General features: G+C 32.4%; 2 protein-coding genes across 2 annotated transcripts; one reads left to right on the forward strand and one right to left on the reverse strand.

The window, feature by feature from the left end:
• Positions 1-1,892: 1,892 nt before the first annotated feature.
• On the reverse strand, positions 1,893-5,718 carry LOC132046776 (ADP-ribosylation factor-like protein 8a). Its single transcript, XM_059437525.1, has 6 exons — positions 5,521-5,718; positions 3,551-3,632; positions 3,397-3,429; positions 3,167-3,288; positions 2,583-2,744; positions 1,893-2,292 (listed from the first exon to the last, which is right to left on the reverse strand). Exons 1-6 carry the CDS (start codon positions 5,556-5,558, stop codon positions 2,175-2,177), a joined length of 555 nt encoding a protein of 184 aa, XP_059293508.1. The 5' UTR covers positions 5,559-5,718; the 3' UTR covers positions 1,893-2,174.
• An 11,804-nt stretch (positions 5,719-17,522) lies between these two features.
• Positions 17,523-20,808, forward strand: LOC132046777 (uncharacterized). Its single transcript, XM_059437526.1, has 9 exons — positions 17,523-18,068; positions 18,167-18,351; positions 18,778-19,053; positions 19,141-19,199; positions 19,371-19,407; positions 19,491-19,562; positions 19,647-19,797; positions 19,884-20,048; positions 20,145-20,808. The coding sequence occupies exons 1-9, from the start codon at positions 17,880-17,882 to the stop codon at positions 20,502-20,504; spliced, it is 1,494 nt and encodes a 497-aa protein (XP_059293509.1). The 5' UTR covers positions 17,523-17,879; the 3' UTR covers positions 20,505-20,808.
• The last annotated feature ends 764 nt before the right edge of the window (positions 20,809-21,572 follow it).

Genomic DNA, 21,572 nt, shown 5'->3' on the forward strand with positions numbered 1-21,572 from the left:
AGCCGAAGCGAGAAAAAGGAGGAAAAGAAGAAGGATATGTGATTGTCGGAGAAAACAAAAAGAACCCTATTGCAATTGTTCTCCACTCTCATGCTTTGGATACAATAAGCTCATTCTTACTCCTCCCATCGGCGCTGTGGAGGACTATACCCCTCATTATGTCCCGATTTGGCTCGAATACCTCCGTCAGCTTCGTCAAACCCATGTTTGCTTCCTTCAATTAATTGCTAACTGTGTATAAATTTCGTTGCTAATCCTTTACGGGCAATAATAATATCATGTTGTTAGGTCAAATCTTATCAAAGTTGAACCAACCTATTTCACTAATTTTGTTCCTAAACTGCAATCTCTGATACGAACAAAGGAGATGTTAATAAGTTCCCATTGCCCATGAATATGAATTACCAAAATAGTCCATTATCTTTTGTCCATCTTCTTTCACATGGAGCAGTAATAGTCCAATATGTTTACGTTCATAATGGACTATTCTGGTCTTTTATCTTACTCGGGGTATTTCAATTTTTAGAATGTATATGTATACTGGAGTATCCTGCGTCTACCTGGGAATTGTTTTGGTTGACATTAAACCTTCGATCCCCGGGTTGGCCCCTTTATCCCTTAAACTAATTGACTGCTCTGTGAGCTCGAATCTGATGTTCCATTATGATCCCTCTCTTTCTTTCAGTTTGTATAGCTGTCATCCCTCTTGGCTTGTTTGACAGTGTTTTGATGTTGATGTCCATCCCGGCCCGTCTTTTGGTGCTGGAATATCACCATATGATTTCAATAAGGATGCTGAGTTACTCATGGAACTGGCTAATCGTGCTATCCAGGAATATAATGAGAAAGAGTGCAATGTATGCTCCAGTCTTTATTTTCTTTGTGGCTTGGTTTCCTCTACAAGTGATAATTAGTGACTCTCCTTGCAGGTTTTCAAATTCAAGGTTCTAAAGATTGAGAAAGTGAATTGTACGGTGACAGATTACTTTGAATATTGGATGACTGTGAAAGTCTTAAATCTCACTCTTGGTACTCCTATCGAGACTTTTCAAATCCATGCTGGTAAAAGTTGCCTCAATGATGATGCAAAAGTTATCTATTGTTGCCAGCCTAAAGAAGAGGTAAACACCTAATAAGGGTTCCAGTTTGCTTTCTATGAACAATGACTTACTTGATAACTAACTTTACTTTGGTTTGTATCTCCGAACTAATTTACAAGCTGTTGTTGGTTTGGCAAACTACGATCTTTGTTTTGGTAAGTTACGCGGAGAGGCGTGTTAGGGAGGAAAGGAAAAGGCACTTGAAGTATAATTACTTAAATTTGGACCTTTTGAGATTTCATCATTATGGTTTTAAGTAATGTAACTTTGGTCTTGGTTGAGATTTTATTATTTGTAGTTTAAGTGCTTTACTTTAGCAGATCCAACCCCCGAGAACATTTCAATCTTTGTAGTTGTAATTTGGTCTGACATCTTTTGCTCAGTCCAACTTTTTTATGGTCGTTAGTTAGAGACCTTTGTTACATCACAACTAAGCTTTACCAACTAAATTTATAACTGAAAACACATTATTTGTCATAATATTGAACTCATATTAATTTTCCATATAATTACTTCTTAACCTTTTTGAATAAAATTTACCTGTTTATATCTCATATATAGAGATAATATTGTACCATAGATCGCATATTTTTATTAATAAAATACTCACAAAATATTAAAAGTAGAAAATATCAAAAACTCATTTTAGTCTTTAATAACTGTCGATAACCTATGCAACAGAAACCCATCATTCCAAAGTTGAAGAGAATTTGCCAGACATGGACAATATCGTTTGGAGCTCACATAATCGAAGAATACACATAATTGGCATTATTAGTTGGGGCTTCCATATAACAGAAATATTATGATAACTTAGTATTCTTCTACTACTAAATAAAAGATCCGACCTTTCACACAAATTCGTGCCATAAACACTAAGAGGAATGGCACACACAATAGAGAGAGTTGAGACAGAAGAACGCAAAGAGAAAAAAACATGTAACAACTCATTCAATTGACAAAATAATTTAATTTACAATACAAAAGAACTCTGGAGAAACCAGCAGCAAAAACCAATAGCCTCGCGAATTTAACATACAAATCAGCACCACTACCAAAAAGTTTTTGTTATCCTTAGCTCTTTGATTTCGAGTGCTTAACAAGCCAATCAATGACTGAGTCAATATTGGTGGAATTCTTGCACGAGATCATATAGCAGCACACTTCTCTGTCAGTTATTGATTTCAATTCCCTGCAAAACAACACAATGTTCATTAAGAGAAGTCCATATAGGGATATTCAACCCTATGCGATTGGTGGTAGCAGGAGGGATGATAAGGTTAAGATCCCATCTTCTTTGCAACTAGGATATGAAGAAGAGAACATGCAGAGGTTTCCTTCCAAAGGCTATTTAAACCATGTGAAAGAAGTAAATTTCTTTCCTTCCTATGGTGAATTTTCCCTCCCTTCCACAAACCAACCATACTGTAAACTAAGGCCATAAAGGCCACCAATAACTTGCACGTAATTTTCTGCACTTACATCTGGTCAGTCAAAGCCTGTTTAGACAGGGCACCGGCCTTGTCAATCTTGTTTCCCAGCACCAGCAATGGAATACCACTGAGTGATGGCTTGCTCAGAAGGTCATGGAGTTCACTACTTGAAATGCTGAGGTTATCAGGGTCAGCAGCATCAACAACATAACTGCAGGGAAGGACATTTACAGTATCCAGAAACCAAATTAGCTCAGGGCTATCGTATAAGAATTCATGTATGTGTAAATATACTTGAGGTCCTTGAAATTTGTTAAAACTCTAAGGATAAGTACATTATTTAGCATCATTCCTTTAAATACACAAAAATGGTCAAGATCAAGGAATGCCACCAATCGAATGCACAAAAATATAGATCTGTCAAGCACCAGATTGGATATCTTGATCAGGCAAGCCATAAGAATTCAGTAAAACTGTTCACTAATAAACCATGGAGAAAACTAAGTTCATCGCAATTCGTAAGAAGAGCCACCATCTGCCATGTGTTATCTCTAAATGAGTGTACAAATGGATTCATCTACATCTATCTGTTAAAGCAATTCAAATAATAAAAGCTGGAGAGGAGATGCATACACTATAGCAGAAACTGCACGACAGTATCTCTCCCACATACTGCGGAATCTGGGTTGACCTCCAAGATCCCACAATTTTATGGTGACATTTCCTTTAGTCACTTTGCGCATGTTAAATCCCACCTGAATGCCAATAATTTCCGTATCATTATAAAAGATCACTTTGAAGTATTTGGCAGAATTGACCAAAAACTAAAAACTAGTATGAGATCCTTTAGGATGAAAACTTACAGTTGGTATCATGTCTTCACTGTATCCACCAGTCTACAAATGAGAAAAGAGGAACAAATCCATTAAGGTGTCAGATTCCATCAGTTATATGGAAGCAAAGCAAGTGAATCCATAATGGAGCTGGCACTAGAAGGTTAACAAGTAATTTACTTACAGCAATAACATTTACAAGAGATGTTTTTCCCGCATTTTGTAATCCTATCAGTGAAAGCTCCATTTCCTGCTTAAAGAAGAGGCTGGAACAAGCAAGTTTTGACATGAGGAATCATTTAAATAAGAGACAAGGGAAACACAGTGATCAGCACAAGTGCATTGTAATATTGAAATTCTGACATGTTATATAATTTTAAGTCCACCTCAGAAAGAAGATAACAATAAGTTTCAGCAGTCAAGTTCCAAACTCAGAAATAAAAATAAAACACATCACCATAATTGAAAGACCTTAAGCTAATAGCAACTACAAGATCTAAAGTGCTCAGCATGGTGGGTTGACAGAAGACTGAAGAATGGATGGTGACATCTTAAAATCTGCCAGCTATTAGTTTTTTGGTCCAGTCATTTCTGGAACCACCCCAGTTGAACCTGCATACGATGGAAGCTTAAGGGAAACAAATTGCCAAATAAACAAAAGCAGAAACGGCCCTGAAGATTTATTTTACAAATTGCTTCACTTTCAATAGTCAGTATCTGGTCCTTTTAGAAATATAAAAAGGCGTTCCAGCCAGATATATAGACTTTATTTTTCTGAGAAGAGGTGGTCAATCACTGACCAGGCAAAGAATCTGTCTACAGCAATGACTCTGAAGACACAAATTATTTTGCAAGAAACTTAGAAAAGTCAAAAAGCTACAAGAATTTCGAGGATTTAGGTGGAAAATTCAAATAAGAGTTAAAGAAGGGAAATGGTCCAGCCAAATCTGGAAAGTAAATAAACCGAAAGTAAATCAACCAAAAGGATACAATGACAAAAGGAATAAATTCTCAAGCCCTTGTCATGGACAAAGAGAATAATAAGAGACCATCTAAGGGAAAAGAAACACAATTTCAGCTGGCACGGGATCCTAGGAAGGGAAGACATGAAATCCCTTCTTATAGCTAGCAAAAGATTTACTCTACATATTTTCAGCGGTACAATATGACAAGTGTGAATGAGAACTGCCAGTGCCAATTGAGAGGTTTATCCTAAAACGCTCACTTATAATGAAAAACAAAACAGATTCTTGTCATTTCAAACTAGAAAATCTCCTTGCAATATTTAAAGAAACAATCTTTTAATGTTCGTCGCCGTGCCTTGGTGGGAGGTGTAGTAGTGAAGTACAATACAATAAAGAGGTCCAATGACCTCTGAGACTTCTCCCCACCGTAACTCTTTCAGAAGTGGACAAAGCGGACAAGATAAGTGGAATTGTGTGGATAGAGTTGAAAAAAACATCTTTTTATAGACAGTTCAACATCTCATAGCCTCAATCCAAAACCTTGTTATGCACACATCTGATAAACAGACTGAATTTCTTTTCCGCTATAAGATATGCGGGAATACGATGACAACTACTATACAAGTTTCATGATAAAACTCACAGACTCACATTGGTGCCTCAGCAAATCAAAGACGAGTTCTCTAACAATTAAAGATCATCCCAACAAACAGAAGAAGATGCAAAAATCATATATTTTTATTCCAAATTCCAGAAATCTCAAACAAAACAAATACGAAGACACCAGCACCAAAGTCATTAATCAAACGTTCAACAGATTACACACCCAAAAACGAAAAAAAGCAACAAACAAAAAGAAGACAGATCGTACCCCACAGGACAAATTCATATACCTTAAACAATAACACTCAATTATTTATTAATTTTCTCAATCCATAAGCCAACAACGGCATATGGAATCTACACATAACTGTCACAATTAACAAATCTAGAGCACGCAAAATCCTCAACAGTTAGCACATTATGACACACAAAAAAAAAGATGCATAATAGAAAAATAAAATTCATCACCTAAGCCTCAATCTCAATTTAATTCTAATAGGTTATAAGGATCCTATTTAACTTTATGATTTTTTTCTTCTTTTATACAATAAATAAAGAAAAGAACATAATTAAAAAGGTAATATACCTTCGAAGCCAATTGAGAAAAGCTTCCCAGATACCCATAGTTTATGCGAAGAATCAAAAACGAGAAAAATAGAGAGAGAGATCTGTATAAAATTATATATCAGTATAAAGAAGAAAGATCCCTCTCAGACATAACACAAGCTACTTTCTTTCCCTCGCTACTGTTTATTCTATATGCGTACAAAAAATGGCGAAAACCAAATCATAGGAGATATGGGAATTAATTATTGTGGTACAGGTACAAGACAATATTTTCGTGATATTTTGCCCTGGAAACTACATTAATTTACTAAATAGCCATTGAGTTGTCAGCTATATTTCGCTGTCAGATGTCTACGTGGACCAATCGAACTGATCACTTAAAGTGCAATAATGAATTACGCGCGAGGAGATGTGCGTGACATACACGAGAAATGAAAATTCAAATCCATTGGCGAGGGGCGGTGCTATATGGATGATTACTGGACGGTGGGCCGGCCATGTTTTAGCCTATAAAACCTAGGGTCGACAGGTCTGGTGCCCAATTTTTGATTGGGTAGATATAAAAAATTTGATAATAAAAAAGTATTTTATGAAAATATTTAGTCTTTCAAAAGTTTAATACTTATAATTTTCTAGATTGATGTCAAACAAGCAATTAAACTGCATCAAGATACAAAAATTCGTCACACCGTTATTTATAAATATCATCAGTCAATATGTTCTGTATAACACTCTTTTTTTAATCATTCCAAAGATAATGTGAACTTATATATATATATACAGGCGGATCTAAGCCACGTAGATTTCGGCATGCGGTCCAGCATGCTTTGATAATTCCTTCACAAATTAGGCGGACCGGATAACGGGGGGCACATGCCCCCCATAATTTTGGGGAAAGAAAACCCTGTGTATATATTTATATACCTTAAATAATAACTTGTAATTCCTTCAAATTTTAAATAAAAATTATGATAAATTTTAAAAGAAAATATTTAGTCTTTCAAAAGTTTAATACTTATAATTTTCTAGATTGATGTCAAACAAAATTAAACTGCATCAAGATACAAAAATTCGTCACACCGTTATTTATAAATATCATCAGTCAATATGTTCTGTATAACACTCTTTTTTTTAATCATTCCAAAGATAATGTGAACTTATATATATATATAGGCTTAAATAATTGATAAATTTTAAAAGAGTTAACTTCTCCAATAAAAATTGTAAAGTAGCGCTTTGGCTTCCGCGACTTGATTTCGATTCTCTGCTCCTACAGTTCTTTTTTTTTTTTTAACTTGTGAGTCCACTGTCACTTTACAAATTAGTGCAGAATTTTTAATATTTTTTATTGTTTAGTTCCCCTCCTATTTTACTTTTACATTAAATCGCTCCCCCAAAAGTCCCAAATTTCAAAATATCTTTTCCCACCTCTCACTTATTTGTTATTTCCCGACATAACATAAGCAAAAAGAAACTCCTTTGGCTCTCCCCATTCTCAAACCTTCTTCCATTATCAAATTTCTCACAAATCACTAAGTTAGGAACGTCACCCTTAGTCGAATCCAGTATTTGCATACCACAACTCACAAAGCAAGATCGAATTATTTTCAATTTCGTTGAACTAAACACCTCTTTATCTCAAGGTTATCTTTTCACTAATTGGTAAGTATTCTTTCTAATTTTTTTTTGTATGAAATACAATATAGTTATAACTTATAATAACATAAGGGGTGATTCCTCTATTATTATTATTATTTTTATTTTTTTTTTATTTTTTTTTTGCTATTGATGTGTGGGGTGTGATTCCGCTATTACGTATAACTAGTATTAGTACCCGCGCGATCTGAAGAGAATGTTCAAAAGTATATATCATGTCAATGGTTACTATATGTTTGAGTACATGATTAGATCATATTGTTTTAATGAAATTTCAGTTAGCATCTTTGTTTCTCAATGCAATGCATCCAAATAACAAATCTTTGTTAGATTAGAGGAAAAGAATCATATAATTACTAAATACCTTTCATGATCCTTATTTTTCTTTATTACATTTGACCTCATTTAGTATTATAGAGTTACATTGCTTACATAACTTAGCAACTTGTCATTTGGCATAATATATCATTGTAACTTTTATGATATTTTTTTTCTTTATTACATTATATCATTTAGTATTATAAAGTGACGTAAAATAAGTAATATAAACTGTGTTTGGCATAATATTAAAGAATGTTAACAATGTCAAGTATAATTTTGCTTGTTTGATCTTATTAGATCATATTTGGTTGAACAATATTTCAAATTTTCTCTTATTTGTAAATTCAATATACCTAATAATTATAAAATCTCTATAAAAATAAAGGAAACATAGAGTCATTGCTAGTATGACTTTTTAGTAGCTTGTCACTTGCCGTAATATTCTTGTCCACTACTCTATTTTGAATACAATAAGGACCTTTTTTAGAAAAACTTTTATTCTAGTTAAAGATTGATATTTCCTTTAAAATGTCTGGCTCGAGTGATATTTTTTCCATATATATACTATCATATGGGATTTCTTATTTAAAAAAAAAAAGGGTTCACCCTTTTACTATAGTACTATTTTTACTCATTGATGTGTAATCTCTTCTTGCAATAGATTCATCTCTCATGCAGATAATATCGAGTAAGCTCAAAGTTCCCTAGTTTGTGATTCTTAAACTTCTTGTTATTTTTTTCCTTCAAAAACTACTCTAGTCTCTATGATTGTTGATAATTTAACGGTCGAATACATATTTTTTCAATTTCGACCTCAAATAAAATATTTAATTCAACTTCAGTCAAATTTTGAATTAACGCTGTATTTCATTGTTGTTCTAACACACCCCCAGTTTATACAATTTGTCATTGTCCAAATGTTGGATTCCTAGACAAAATCTTATCTAAGCAAGTACAAACAAAAGAAAGCACTATCTTGCACCTACCATATGCATCACATTGGCCAATAATATTGTCACAACTATCTGCTGTTTGAGACGGGAAACCATGCCATTCCTCTCTCTTCCCATCCAATGTAATCATTGAAGCATATGGTACCGATCAATGTTGACTTGGATATAATAGGACTATCCAGGAACGTATTACTATAAATGTTTCTTTTTCATCAAATCTAGACTCCTGATACACTACTCATTGTAGAACATTGCATGGTCCATTATTGAACAACTTAATTTTACATAACCTCATGATATTTTGTAGGATTTAGCCAGAAAGATCACAATTTGAATTAATTTATTCTTCCACGAGGGGTAGCATTCTTGTCTAAGTCCTTTCACAACTCTCAACTTCGTAAAAATTCCTCTAGATTCCCTAGCCAATTGAAGAACATGTATCAATCTGCAACAAAGGAGTAAAATGATATATTTCATTCAAAGTACAATTTTTTGTCCTCGCTATTAAACACCAATAAGCAATCCTTGGATAGACACTTTCATCAAACTTAGCAAGTTCAGTTAAATTACAGATACTTCTCCAGAGAGATTATAGAAAAAGAAAGACTTTTGAATTAAACTACATACCGTGGTTCCCATAACCACAGCTAGGCTTCAAACTTTCTGCTTCCTTGCAAATTTCTTTTCCAACATTTCCTTCCACAATCCAAGCGTCTTACCTATCTCAACATGCCGAAAATTGGGTTTACTATGTTATCAACACCTAGAAATCATACCAATACTATATTATGTCAAACCCGATTAAACCAATAATTACAAAGGCCACATTCAATAAAAGTACCAGCAATTAGAGACAGTTACAATGATATTATATGTTGCATCTTTATGAAGAAAAAAAGGCTCCCCTATTTCAAGATTCAAGGCTTCAGGAAAAAGAACACGTCTTCAATTTATTACTACTGTCTACAATTCAAATTAAAAGTCACTAATGATAAGCACTAAGAATTAAGCTAATACTAAAACTCTAAAACCGTGAAGTTTTCCTTCAAATTAAGAGATGCATGGAAAGTCAAGAATAAATTTACTGTGATTGCAAACTAAAGTTAAGAAGGTTTGACTATGTTGGCAACTACACTTTTTGTTAAAATAAAGAAATATATGTAGAACGATTTTGTGATTCACAGTGGAAAGAGAGTACAATATATTATTGCCATTTACGCTATGAGACATAAGAAAATAGTAATTGAAGATGACGAAGAAGAAGAGACAATGTAAATATTAGGTTTGGAGTCAGGAGAAAACTTCAGCAACTCTTTCGTGCTTTCTGAACTTAGAAATCGCAACTTATCACTTGCCACAACCATAATCTTCTCGTCTTCACAATGAGAATAAGGAGGTTAAATAAAAGTACTTAAAGTAAAAAGGAAATTTAAGACATAAGTTGGACGCAAACCAGTCGAATGAGTACAAAGGAAAGGGGCTTCTTTGAATGTATCGGAGTTCATCTCAAATACTAAAACCAGTCGCAGCAACCGCATGAATCATAGTATCATACGTCCTTTGGCCACAAAATACCCCGCTGCATTCAAAAGCAAGATATTTCATACTTCTGCTTTTTAACTGTTTTTTGTGATAACAAAGACATCCGTATGTTCTTTTCTGCGCTAAAAATTCAAAACAAAAAGATATCACATAGTCATGAGATGCAAAAAAAATAGCCCAACGAAGTTGACACAATTATCAAAAGTGTTTTAATGAAACGACATGTGTATAGGCTAAATATTTAAATTCACACATAGAGGTGTAGACTTCAGATCTTGTTCAAGAAGTTAGAGATAACAATGGAGGGCTTCCTTGTACCTGTTGAGATTGTTGAAATACTCAAATACACGTTTCTTATTTAAAGCAACTCCTATGTTGGTGAGAACATGAAAATAACTGCTCGTAAATCAAGCAATAAACTGTCCCAAATCAAGCAATAAAACTGATCGTGGGGATGGGTAATGGAGGAAGTGGTTTTTTTTCTTTTTTACTATATGCACGGTTATGTAGCTTTTTTCCGAAGTTTTAAAAGTTTTCAATTTAAAAGTCAAAATTTAAAATGCAGAAGTTTTATTAGTTAGAAAAAGTAGTTCTTTTTGTCTTAATAATGCCACTTGGCTTTTTTTTATTATGCCACTTGGCTTATGTGGTGCTTCTTCCTCTCCTTTTAATAATATATAGATATAGATATAGATTGGCTATTGTATAATTAGTAAGTTTTTTTAAGATAACTTTTTGTAATTGGCGTACTAAAGATAATGGTGCCCCTGGGCCCGCTCAAATCTTGGCCCATTCGTATATATATACAATATATATTTGGACATTCTTTAATTTTAATATGTTTGATTAAATCTTTGATGATATTAGTATCTTATAAGAATATAATGACATGTTTTAAAATTGTATATTTAAAAGTACATTTGATATACTCTTTCACCTATACATTAAAACCTTTTTTTTTCTAAAAAGCTAAAAGGGTTAATTTCTTTTGTACGGTTTTTTTGGAAAAAAATACCGTGGGAAAGTGGGGGATTTTTTTTGGGAAAAGGGGTTTTTGGTAAAAAAAAGGGGAAATTTGTCATCTTTTTTTTGGCATGAATTTTATTTAATTGTTTAACCCCCCACCATTTTTAAATTTTTTTTTTAAAAAAAATTAAAAAAATACAATGATTTTCATTTAAATAATGAAGAACAAAATAAAGAAAAGTTTTTTAAGTAGCTGAATATAAAAATGATGTAAGCACGCAAGGCAAGTAATGCCCAATTTGTGGAAGGGTTTAAAATCCATGTTTTAAATCGTCCATGTCTCATGCAATTACGTGGATACGGGAAACCCGGGAAAGAAAAACCCGGAACAAATACAGGGGTCTAATGGACTATTCGGCTTATATAAATGAAAGAGCATAACTAAAATGACCGAAAAATCTGCAGAATTACCAACTTTTCCAGCTCTTTTTCTTTATCTGCAGAAAAAAGGGTGTAAACCGGTTCGCAAACCCCGGCCCGGGTAACGGCCCGGGAAACGGAACGGAACCGGAAATTAACCCGGTTCCGTTAACCCTATAATTGTTTGCCCGGTTCCCATATTTTGGGAACCGGAAGGAAAACGAATGGCGTTCCCGGTTTAAAATTGAAAATAAAAAAAAAAATAAAAAAGTTATTCTACATTTTTGTAAACTCATGTTTTTTTGCAAGTTAAAAAAAAAACAACTTGCAAATAAATGTTATCAAAATGAATAAAAAATGGGTCTTGACACTTCATTTCTTGTGTTTATTTTTATTTTTTTTAAAAATTCTTATAGTATATAAGTAAGTATATATATATATATATTAATTTTAATATATTTTATATATATTTAATATATATGTATATATGTATATATAGTTTTATATTGTTATACCTATATATAAGTATATATAGTATATAGTACATATATATATATAGTTTTATAAATATTTAGTATATATATTAAGTATAATTTTATTTTGTATATTATTGTTATAATATATTTTTATATATATTAATTTTAATATATATAGTATATATATTAAGTATATATAGTATATATAGTATATATATTAAGTTATACCTATATTAAGTATATATATATATAGTACATATATATATAGTTATACACTATTTAGTATATATATTAAGTATATAAATATATATTATATTTTAAATTTAAAATATATTTATATATATATTAATTTATATATTATGTAATATATTAATTATAATATATAAATATATATATTAAAATATTATTATTTATTAAGTTATACTATATATAAGTATATGTAAGTTATACATTTTTAAAAACGAAAACTTCGTATTTTATTTTTTTTTTAGGTTACGAAATTTTTAAACTTTAATTATAAAGTTGTATAACATATGTAAAAATACCTACAATATACAAATAAATACTATAATATATATATATATATAAAATACAAAAAAATAAAAATAAAAATATTTTAAACACTCAGAGCGGACAGTTCAGTTTGAGTTCCGGCACAATGGCCGGAACGGTTAAAAAGCGGATTCCGGTTTTTTAACGAGCCGGCCGGTTCATAACCAGTTCCCGTAACGGTTCAGTTGGAACCGGTTGCCCACCTTTATGCAGAGAGATCCATAATTTAGGGCACCTTATATATAGGTGTTTGAGAAAATAAAATTTTTCTTTGTTTATAAGGAAACATATATAGAAATTGCACATGTTTTGCTTCCCGTCATGAGTGACTCTAGCCATACTGAAGACGATTATTGTTCTCTTGTCAGTGAAATCCCCAACGTATGAACTATGTAAAACGAAATTGTTAAGACAAAGATTTGCTTTTGTTTGTTGTTTGTAAACGAAATGTGAAGATAAGAGTTTAGTTGGTCAAGAGCAACAACACTGTTGAAACGATGACATGAGTACAACATACTCGTACCGGATGTTTATACAATCATTAGATACATGTTATGCACTTGCATATAGATTTTTACCACTTAACTACAATTAATTAATTATTTTTCACAGATCACTTAATTAACCACAATACAATTTGATGCAAACCCTAGACATTCTCTCAACATTAACTTTTCAAGTGTCAAGTTTGTATTAATTAGTTGGACACGTAGTTTGTCACGTAGGGGCTATGACACTTTGTGAAAGATTAGTAAATCTATTTGATAGCCCCATTGTTATACTTTATCGAAATTTAATACTCCACGTACAACACTTCTTTCTTCTAGGAACTCCTACTATTTGAAAGCTGCATTTAGTGAGTAAGCTGCATGCGTTGTCTCGAAATCGATCGGTCACACTCACACATTCAATCAACTTGTATAAGTTTACAAAAAGTCTATTAATCAGTAACCACACCTACGTACTGTTTCATATTAACACGGAAGCGAGAAATAAAGGAAGAATAAAGAATACGCCATATATTTGTAGTCTCACAATAATCTAATAGTTACGCAACAAAAAATTAATGTTGGAAGTTGGAAGTATATATAAGTCCAAATCTATTTACTGGTATTCTCTATTATTACGTGTACGTGTTAGATAATAATGTCAAGGGTGTGTCGTAGTTGGTGACATGTTATGTAAATATTGTATCTGTATGCACATTCAACAAAAGCATAAAGAAAGGACCCATTTATCTCATTAATAGTAAAAATTACTACCTAGCAAGTGTAAAAAGTTATCCCATTGATTTAGATGGTAAGCCTTCCATATTCGAATTTGGAAATGCACGAACTCTAACTTTGTACCAATTACCAAAACATCTAACAAGTTTACACTATTAAAGTCTCAACAAGTTTAAGAACAGCAGACAAATTAACTTCTTGTTGGAACATGATTCTGCCAATTAGTTGCCAGTTTTTATATGAAATTGAGTTCTAACTCTATGTTCTCGTTCAGTTTTAGCAAGAATAATTAGGACAGGGGCGGTTAACTGTGAAACTCTCTATTTGAATTATTTGTTTGGAACAAATTTGTTTTAAGAAAAAAATATATTTTGCCTTTCAAACACCTTTAGGATACTTTACTTTCTTGGAAACGTTAAAAAAATCTCCAAACACCTCCCAAAAATTTTTTTCCAAAGATTTTATGAAAAAACAAATATCCAAACACATGGTCAGTTTACTTTTTCCCAAAGAGTTGTACAAAGGACTGTATTTATTTAGAAAAATGATAAGGAAAGACACTAAATCTACTTTTTAGAAAAGGTGCAATGAAATATCAATCACTCTGAATATCTTATATATATATATATATATATATATATATATATATATATATATATATATATATATATATATATATATTCTCTAAGCGGGGTCACATTTATCTTTTCCTCAATTTTTTTTGCCTTTTTCCCTATTACTCTCTTCCATCTTATTTTTAAACTCAAAAGTTGCAACCCATCGTCGGTTATAAACTCAAAGAGTTACGTTCATCTTTATTACATGAAACAATTTTATATCGGAAAAATTAGAAACAATTGTGACTCGCAAGATAAGGCCATATTCGATTTTTTAATTAATGCATATGTTGTTCATGAAAGAATATTAATGTGGAAGAGTTGAGGAAGACTAAAGGGCAAAATTGGAATTGTAAAAAAAATTGTTTCATTTTTGCCAAATTGTTGGGCCAAAAAAAAAAAATAAGAAAAAGAGGCCCAATTTAAGGGGGCTTACTTTATCTCTTCATTAATGTTATGATGAAATAAATAAGAGGGGCTATATAATATTATCTATATGGAAGTTTTAAGAGGCCTCAAAGGAGAAAAAGAAGAAGAAGAAAAAAAATCTTGAGTTAAATCCTTGGTCAAAAAATTCTTCTTTTCACCTTAATTAGTCGTCTTATGGTATAATTTTTCAAGAAAGTTACGTTTGTGGCAAGTGAAGAAGTTCCCTTAATTCATTCCAAATTTATATTCGAATTTAATGAAAATTATAAAAGTGTGTGTGTGTGTGTGCGCATGTTGGGGCCACAATTAATTGAAGGGGTAGGTGAAGTTGATTTTATTTGCGTGTTAGTTGTGTTGTGGTGGTCTTTAATGTAAATGAAAGATTAATGGTTTAAGTTAGCATGAAAATTGGTTGTAGATGGTTATATGGGAAGTTATGGGATTTTATTATAGATTTTATGTAATTATGGAAATGGAATTGTATGCAAATTATGATTGTCCTCTATCCTTCTTCTTTGTCTTAGAAAGTCGTTTTCGAATAATGTGAAAATTTTACCATGCTAGATATGAAGTTTCTCCAAACTTCCTTCATCGACCCTCAATCAATCCGTAGACTCGATCAAATATTTCCTCTTAACAACACATAAAAAAAAAAAATTCCCTATCCTCACGAGCAAATCATCTCCCTTCAGATTTCCTTATAAATTGTTGGATTAACATCCTTCATCAAAATCAAAACTCATGGACGCTCCGTAAGGCCTATGATCCGTAATTTGAACAGACGAGGTGGGCCCTAAGTCTACTTTTCAAATTTGAAGTATATATCCATGTAAAATGATTTGTCAAGATATAAGAATGCTACGATCCCTAAAGATCCTAAGAAAAATCAAGGAAAATTTTATTTCTTTCTACATTCGATTATTCCGTTGTGTGAATAACAACATGACATTAGCAATAAATTAGGCATCGATATAGATTATGTATTGTTGACATAGTTACGTTGGTCTCTTTGTTTGCTACATTATTCACTAAAATTGGGGCGGGACACGTTAGGCTTGTGTTTATGGGTTTTTAGATTTATACATTTCTTTTTATTTAGAGTTAGATGCTCATATATGATATATGATTTTTTTCTAATTGGTATTTTATTTTTATGATCATTATATGATTTTGCATTTATACTTTGATGAAAATGCTTTACTTCGGACTCTCGTGCGAGATTTACGGATCTCGACTCACATACTCCGAGTATCTTTATATCGTTACGCGTCTTACGATTATATTGGTTACATTCAACCACAAAAAAAAAAAAAAAAAAAAAAAGAACTCGCTCCTTGGTCACATTTCTCCATGACTTTTCTTTTCGTAGCATTTGTATATCTGGGGCACAGGCGGTATTGGACCTATGTTTAACACGAGATAGTATATATATATATAGGTCTTCACTAATGACTGCTCTATTTTTTTTAGTAAAGAAGTTTTGATCATGTAGTTATGTGTAAATTAAGGACTTTAAGAAATATAATAGATCCGACCTTTTACAAACAAACAAGCAAATCAGTTGAGATTAACATCCTTCATCCAAGGAAGAACTGTGACCTAGTCGCTTCCTCTTATAATATCAAAAGTAAGTGCACAATTTGGATTTCTTCTCTTTACAACTTTGAAAAATACATTTTCTCTCTTTTGACCATTTAGCTCTAATTTTCTTTCATTTGCCAAATAGAGTACTTCGTGATGAAAAGAATTGATAATTGTGCATATTAATGTGTTTATGTTTTCTCCTCATAGATACATTCTCTTTGTATGTTATTATAATTCAATCATATCTTTCTCCTTTTGATGTGATTTCTTTTCTTAAAATACATTTTCTCTCTTAGCTGTTTGCAAAAAAAAATGTTAAAATTAGAGAATTTTTCTTTCACTCTTCCTCTTTTCCTCTTGATCATCTTTATGTCCTTATTATGCTTTGATGTATAGATCTATGAAGTAGTAATTTAGTTTTATTTACTTCTCTATAATCAAGCAAATAAATATGATGATGAATTAGGAGTTATCATGATTTACGGTCTAATAGTAATATCATAAGTTCAAACTTCCTGGATAAAACATCTTTGTTCCATACTAATTATGTGAAAGAAGAAAATTTGTTGAAATGTTATTGTAGTTAGAAAAAGAAAAAGAATTTGAAAGTGTTAGGTTAGACAATTTTTTACTCCATATTAAATATTTATGTGAAGGGAAGAAGTTATCTTTTGGAAAATAATGAAAAGAAACAAGAGCAGCAAGAAGAAACAATCTTCCCTTATTATAGGTATACATGACTGATTTTGTCTTCTAGGCTTTGGTACATGGATCTCTCTTCCACTTTTTTTTTTCTTTTTTCGACGAGTTGCTTTTTTTAATTAAAAAAGTCTTAAGTAATGAAATCAGTTATTTCATTTATCGGCAATATCAGAATTGATTTTTAATGCATATAAATAGAAAATATTATCTCTTCTATCTCAACTAATTTATAAAAAATATTTTGAATATCATTTTTGTCTTTTATTACCACGCGAAGAGCGGATAATTTAACTAGTATACAACTAAGGCAGCTTATTTTTTAATAACCAAATGTATACAAATTATTGTTGCAATAAAGTTCAACGTGAAACTCAAGAAATGATAAAAAGAGGACAAATGTGGGGAAAAAATGTTTTAAAAAAAAAAAAAAGTAGAAAGTGATGGTTAATGTCTTTTGTGATGGAAAATACATCCATAAAATATCGGGTGATGAAAGGAAAAAGAAAGCTTACGTCGAAAAAAAGAAGTGGATCAAAAGCCAAAAAGGTGGTCACAGACTCACAGTCACTCACAGTTATCGCAATTTGTGAGCGGACGCCCGTAAATACCGCACACTTTATAGGCACTTGATTGATCTCCTTTCATTTCTCACTTGTTCAATTCACTCCTTTGTAGCAGTATTACTTATTGTGCAAAGAAAGAATAGAGATGGAGTCAATATTTATTATAAGAATAATCCCACAACTCTGTACACAGAAGAATAACCAAAAGTTTCTTACTAGCCACAAGCTATCCTAACCTTAATGACCAAGTCAAGGAATGAATTTTCTCTTCTTTTGTCTCCACTATCTTCATGTTTTCTCTATTCTGGCCCCCCCAATATACCACTTTTATTTTTTATGTTTTGTCTCAAAAATCAAGATCATAGTATATCATGCCGAAATCACATGGAGGGGTTCTTGTTCCTTTCGTTCTCTTATTAATTTGGACTAATATGGTTGCCCAGAAATCTCTTGTATTTGGGCTCATTGATCGTGATGATATCTCAAGAAGACCTGACCCTCTGCACCAGTTAAAGTCATATAATGGAACTTACAATCTTGGCGACAAGCACTATTGGGCTGTAAGTTTTTTGGTTTATAATGAGACAAAAAAGTCTGTTTTTATTGTTAGCAACTAGCAAGGGAAGCTGCTGATATATATTGCTTCTAAAATTTACAGTCTGCGGCTTACACCGGCATCCATGGCTATGCAATTGCTGGGATATGGTTATTATTTGGTTTGGGTTTTGGAAGTTACATCCTTTTTAAGTATTTTCATGGCAATTCAACTCCAATTGTTGAGTATCCGCCTTCGTCCTATATTTTGATGTTCTCGCTGGTTGTTCTGTTTACCATCCTTGCCATGTGAGTTTTGCTGCTCCTTAATTAATTTGCTGGATTTCATCTTTCAAATGTGTGTTACTCTACTTTTGAACTTATTCTGTGCTTTGTTCCTATGCTGGAAAAAAGATACACGCTTATTTTAAGATGACAAGTAAGGTGTTTCAGGGAATACATTCAACATCATGTCATATTCATCAATAAATAAAAAACACGTCGAGTACAAAGCAACAAAACAAGTAGTTTGTACATTATCTTTATAACAACGGTCAGTGTGTAGAAGTGAAACTCTTTATCAAACACATTTATGTCCCCTATTTTATATCGATCAATGATGATGATTACCTAAAAGGACTGTAGTGATATTTCGTTCATGCTTTGTTTTACAAGAAAAAGAGGAAAAGAAGAAGACTGACTGATGTGTCTACTTCTTTTTGTTTTGTTTGGAAGAGTTGCAAGCAGTGTTATTTTGGCTGCAAACAATGGTTTTGAACATAGAGTCGAGAGGCTTCGCCAAACAATTTTTGAAGCTGGTGGGGATACTCGTCATACCATTAGAAGGGTAATAAAGGTTTTGCTAAATATGCAAACTCTTTTAGGCCCTTATAATTCACAGGCAGACCAGATGTTGAATGTGACAACCCATAGGCTTCGAAGAGGTTCTATTACGATTCAACAGTTTGTTGACAAAACCCGACACACAAGCAATGAAGCAATTAGAACTCTGTAAGTCACTGGCCTGTGTCATTGTAAGCTCTTATGCTCAATATCAAATTTATATCTTCCTTAAATCTATGTTCTGTTTTGTTGCAGGTATGTTGCAAATATTGTTGTTGTCACTATCAATTTGGTACTTTTGGTTACTGCATTAGGTGAGATTCTGTCACACAACGCATAATATTTTGGTCTTATCAGAATGGAAGCTAGATGTACTTCCAATTCTTGCTATGGATTTTTAATTTCTGTATAGTTAGTTCCTTCTAACGTATGTGTAAATCGATCAATTGACATGGTTAGACTAATGGAATGCTGCTTTGGCTCAGTTTTGCTCGTTTGGCACTGGCCTCTCGGATTTATAATGTAAGTAAGACTTTGTTACTTCTGTTTGACAAAAATATTCTCAACGAGGATGCCTAATTAATTAAACATCTCTTAATTATTAGAATAATCTTGTGCTGCTGGATTTTGACAACTCTTAGTTGGGTGCTGACTGGCTTTGATTTCTTCTTCCATACGTGAGCACAAATCCTTCTCTTACTGTCGCTAATTAAGATTATTTTTCATTTTAAGCACCTATCTTTAGCAAATTTTTTTTGCAGCTTTGCAGAAGACACATGCTCAGCTTTGGAGGACTTTCAGCAGAATCCTCAGAACAATAGCTTGCAACTTATACTTCCCTGTGCAGAATCTGGAACTTCTGACAAAATTTTAGTGCAGATTGGCTCCACTGTTCATAATTTCATTACTCAGGTACTATTATTTATAAGTATATACTAGAAACAAGATACGAGCATTCTCTTACCATTACTAAGGCAAAAATTTATTTTTGATTCCAGCTAAATTCGAAGTTGAGAGAGGTACAAGGGTTAGGATCAAACGATATCGGGGAAAATAGCTCAGGAACGAGAGGAGTTTGCAATCCCTTCTCCGGTGCACCTAATTACATCTTTACACCTGATCTCTGTCCTAAGGATACTATTCCAATTGGAGAACTGAAATATGTAAGTTATTATAAGCAGTAACTTACTGAACGTGAATAAGAATCTTTATGGCTCATCCAGTGAAAAATTGGAAATTTATTTTACGTTTGCCTGTAGGTTCTATCAAGAGTTACATGTTATGGAGAAAATTCCACAGGCAATTGCGCGGGTGAAGGAAGATTTATCCCACAGGCCTCATCCGTGATATTATTTGCTTACACCCAATCTATTCAAGACCTGATTGAAATATTCCCTGATTTGCTGAGCCTAACTCAGTGCTCAAAAGTAAAACAAGCATTCGCAAACATTTTACAGCACCAGTGCAGGCCATTTAGACGCTCAGCACGAATACTATGGTCATCTATGTTGTCACTTTCAATTATCATGGTACTTCTGGTATTGACATGGATAGTAAAAGCTCATCAAGAAACAGGAAGAAGCTTCAATACGTGTTCCATTATCCCTAAATCAGCCTAACAATACATAGAAACTTGCCCAATTGTAGTTATTCTGCAGGCAATGTAGAGAAGATATAGATGGTTTGCTTTTTTTTTTTGGTTTGCAGTTATAGTTGAAGTATACAGTATACTCCTTCCCCTGAAGTCGCAAGACGCCAAACAAATGGGGGTAAGGTACACAGAAATAGATAATGTCTACCCAACTTGTACTCGATTTATTGTTTCTTGTCATGGACTTTAGTGTACCAAACTGTACATATTTTGGCATGAATGGTGATTGATGGGTACTCGAGGCTAAGTGTTGGCCATGTAAATTTGCTTAATTGGCTTTGTGACACTACTTTTAAACGTATGCGCCACCTCTTAATTGGTTTAAACTTTATCTTTTGTTGGATTGGTCTGTTAAGGTTAGTGGAATTTCAATAATGCAGAAAATAACCAGGATTCTCATTTCTCAGTGTTGCCATATTGGTGAAAATCGCTCGGAAAAAAGTTACTCGCATACTCGCATTCGGTAACTATATGAATAGTACAAGACATGTGTCTAGCATACACATATTTTATCACTTGATCTCATTATAATAAAGTGACGCACATTCTTACTTTATTACTGTATTTTGTAATTTTAAGGTTAAATTATTTATTTAGTATAAATATCATGTGTAAGTAAGTACTCATGCTCTTTCCCTAAAAAGTTTTAATTAATAAGTAACTTATATGCATTAATAATGTAAACAGATTTTATATTATTAGATAATCTAAAGATAACTACAAGAAGTCAAGAATCCTATCATAAAAAAATAACTACAAGAACTCTTTCATCATATCATCTATACTATATTATAAGCATGAACTCCAAAACTAAGAAGTTAAATTAGTTAAATATCCTTTTTATTAATTTAACTATTCTACTAAAAAAAATTAAAAGAAGAAACGGATGCCTACGAGATGTGGCGATACCAACAGCCACATCGATTAAGTGCATTGGTTACTTGCCAAAATAAAGAAATCTTTGACGTTGACTGTACATGACTTTAAAGTCGGACCCAAAAGTTAGTGGCATTGTGATGACTTGAATTAATGCATA

The sequence above is a fragment of the Lycium ferocissimum genome, chromosome 2 (genome assembly GCF_029784015.1).
Source record: "Lycium ferocissimum isolate CSIRO_LF1 chromosome 2, AGI_CSIRO_Lferr_CH_V1, whole genome shotgun sequence".
Taxonomy (NCBI): Eukaryota; Viridiplantae; Streptophyta; class Magnoliopsida; order Solanales; family Solanaceae; genus Lycium; species Lycium ferocissimum.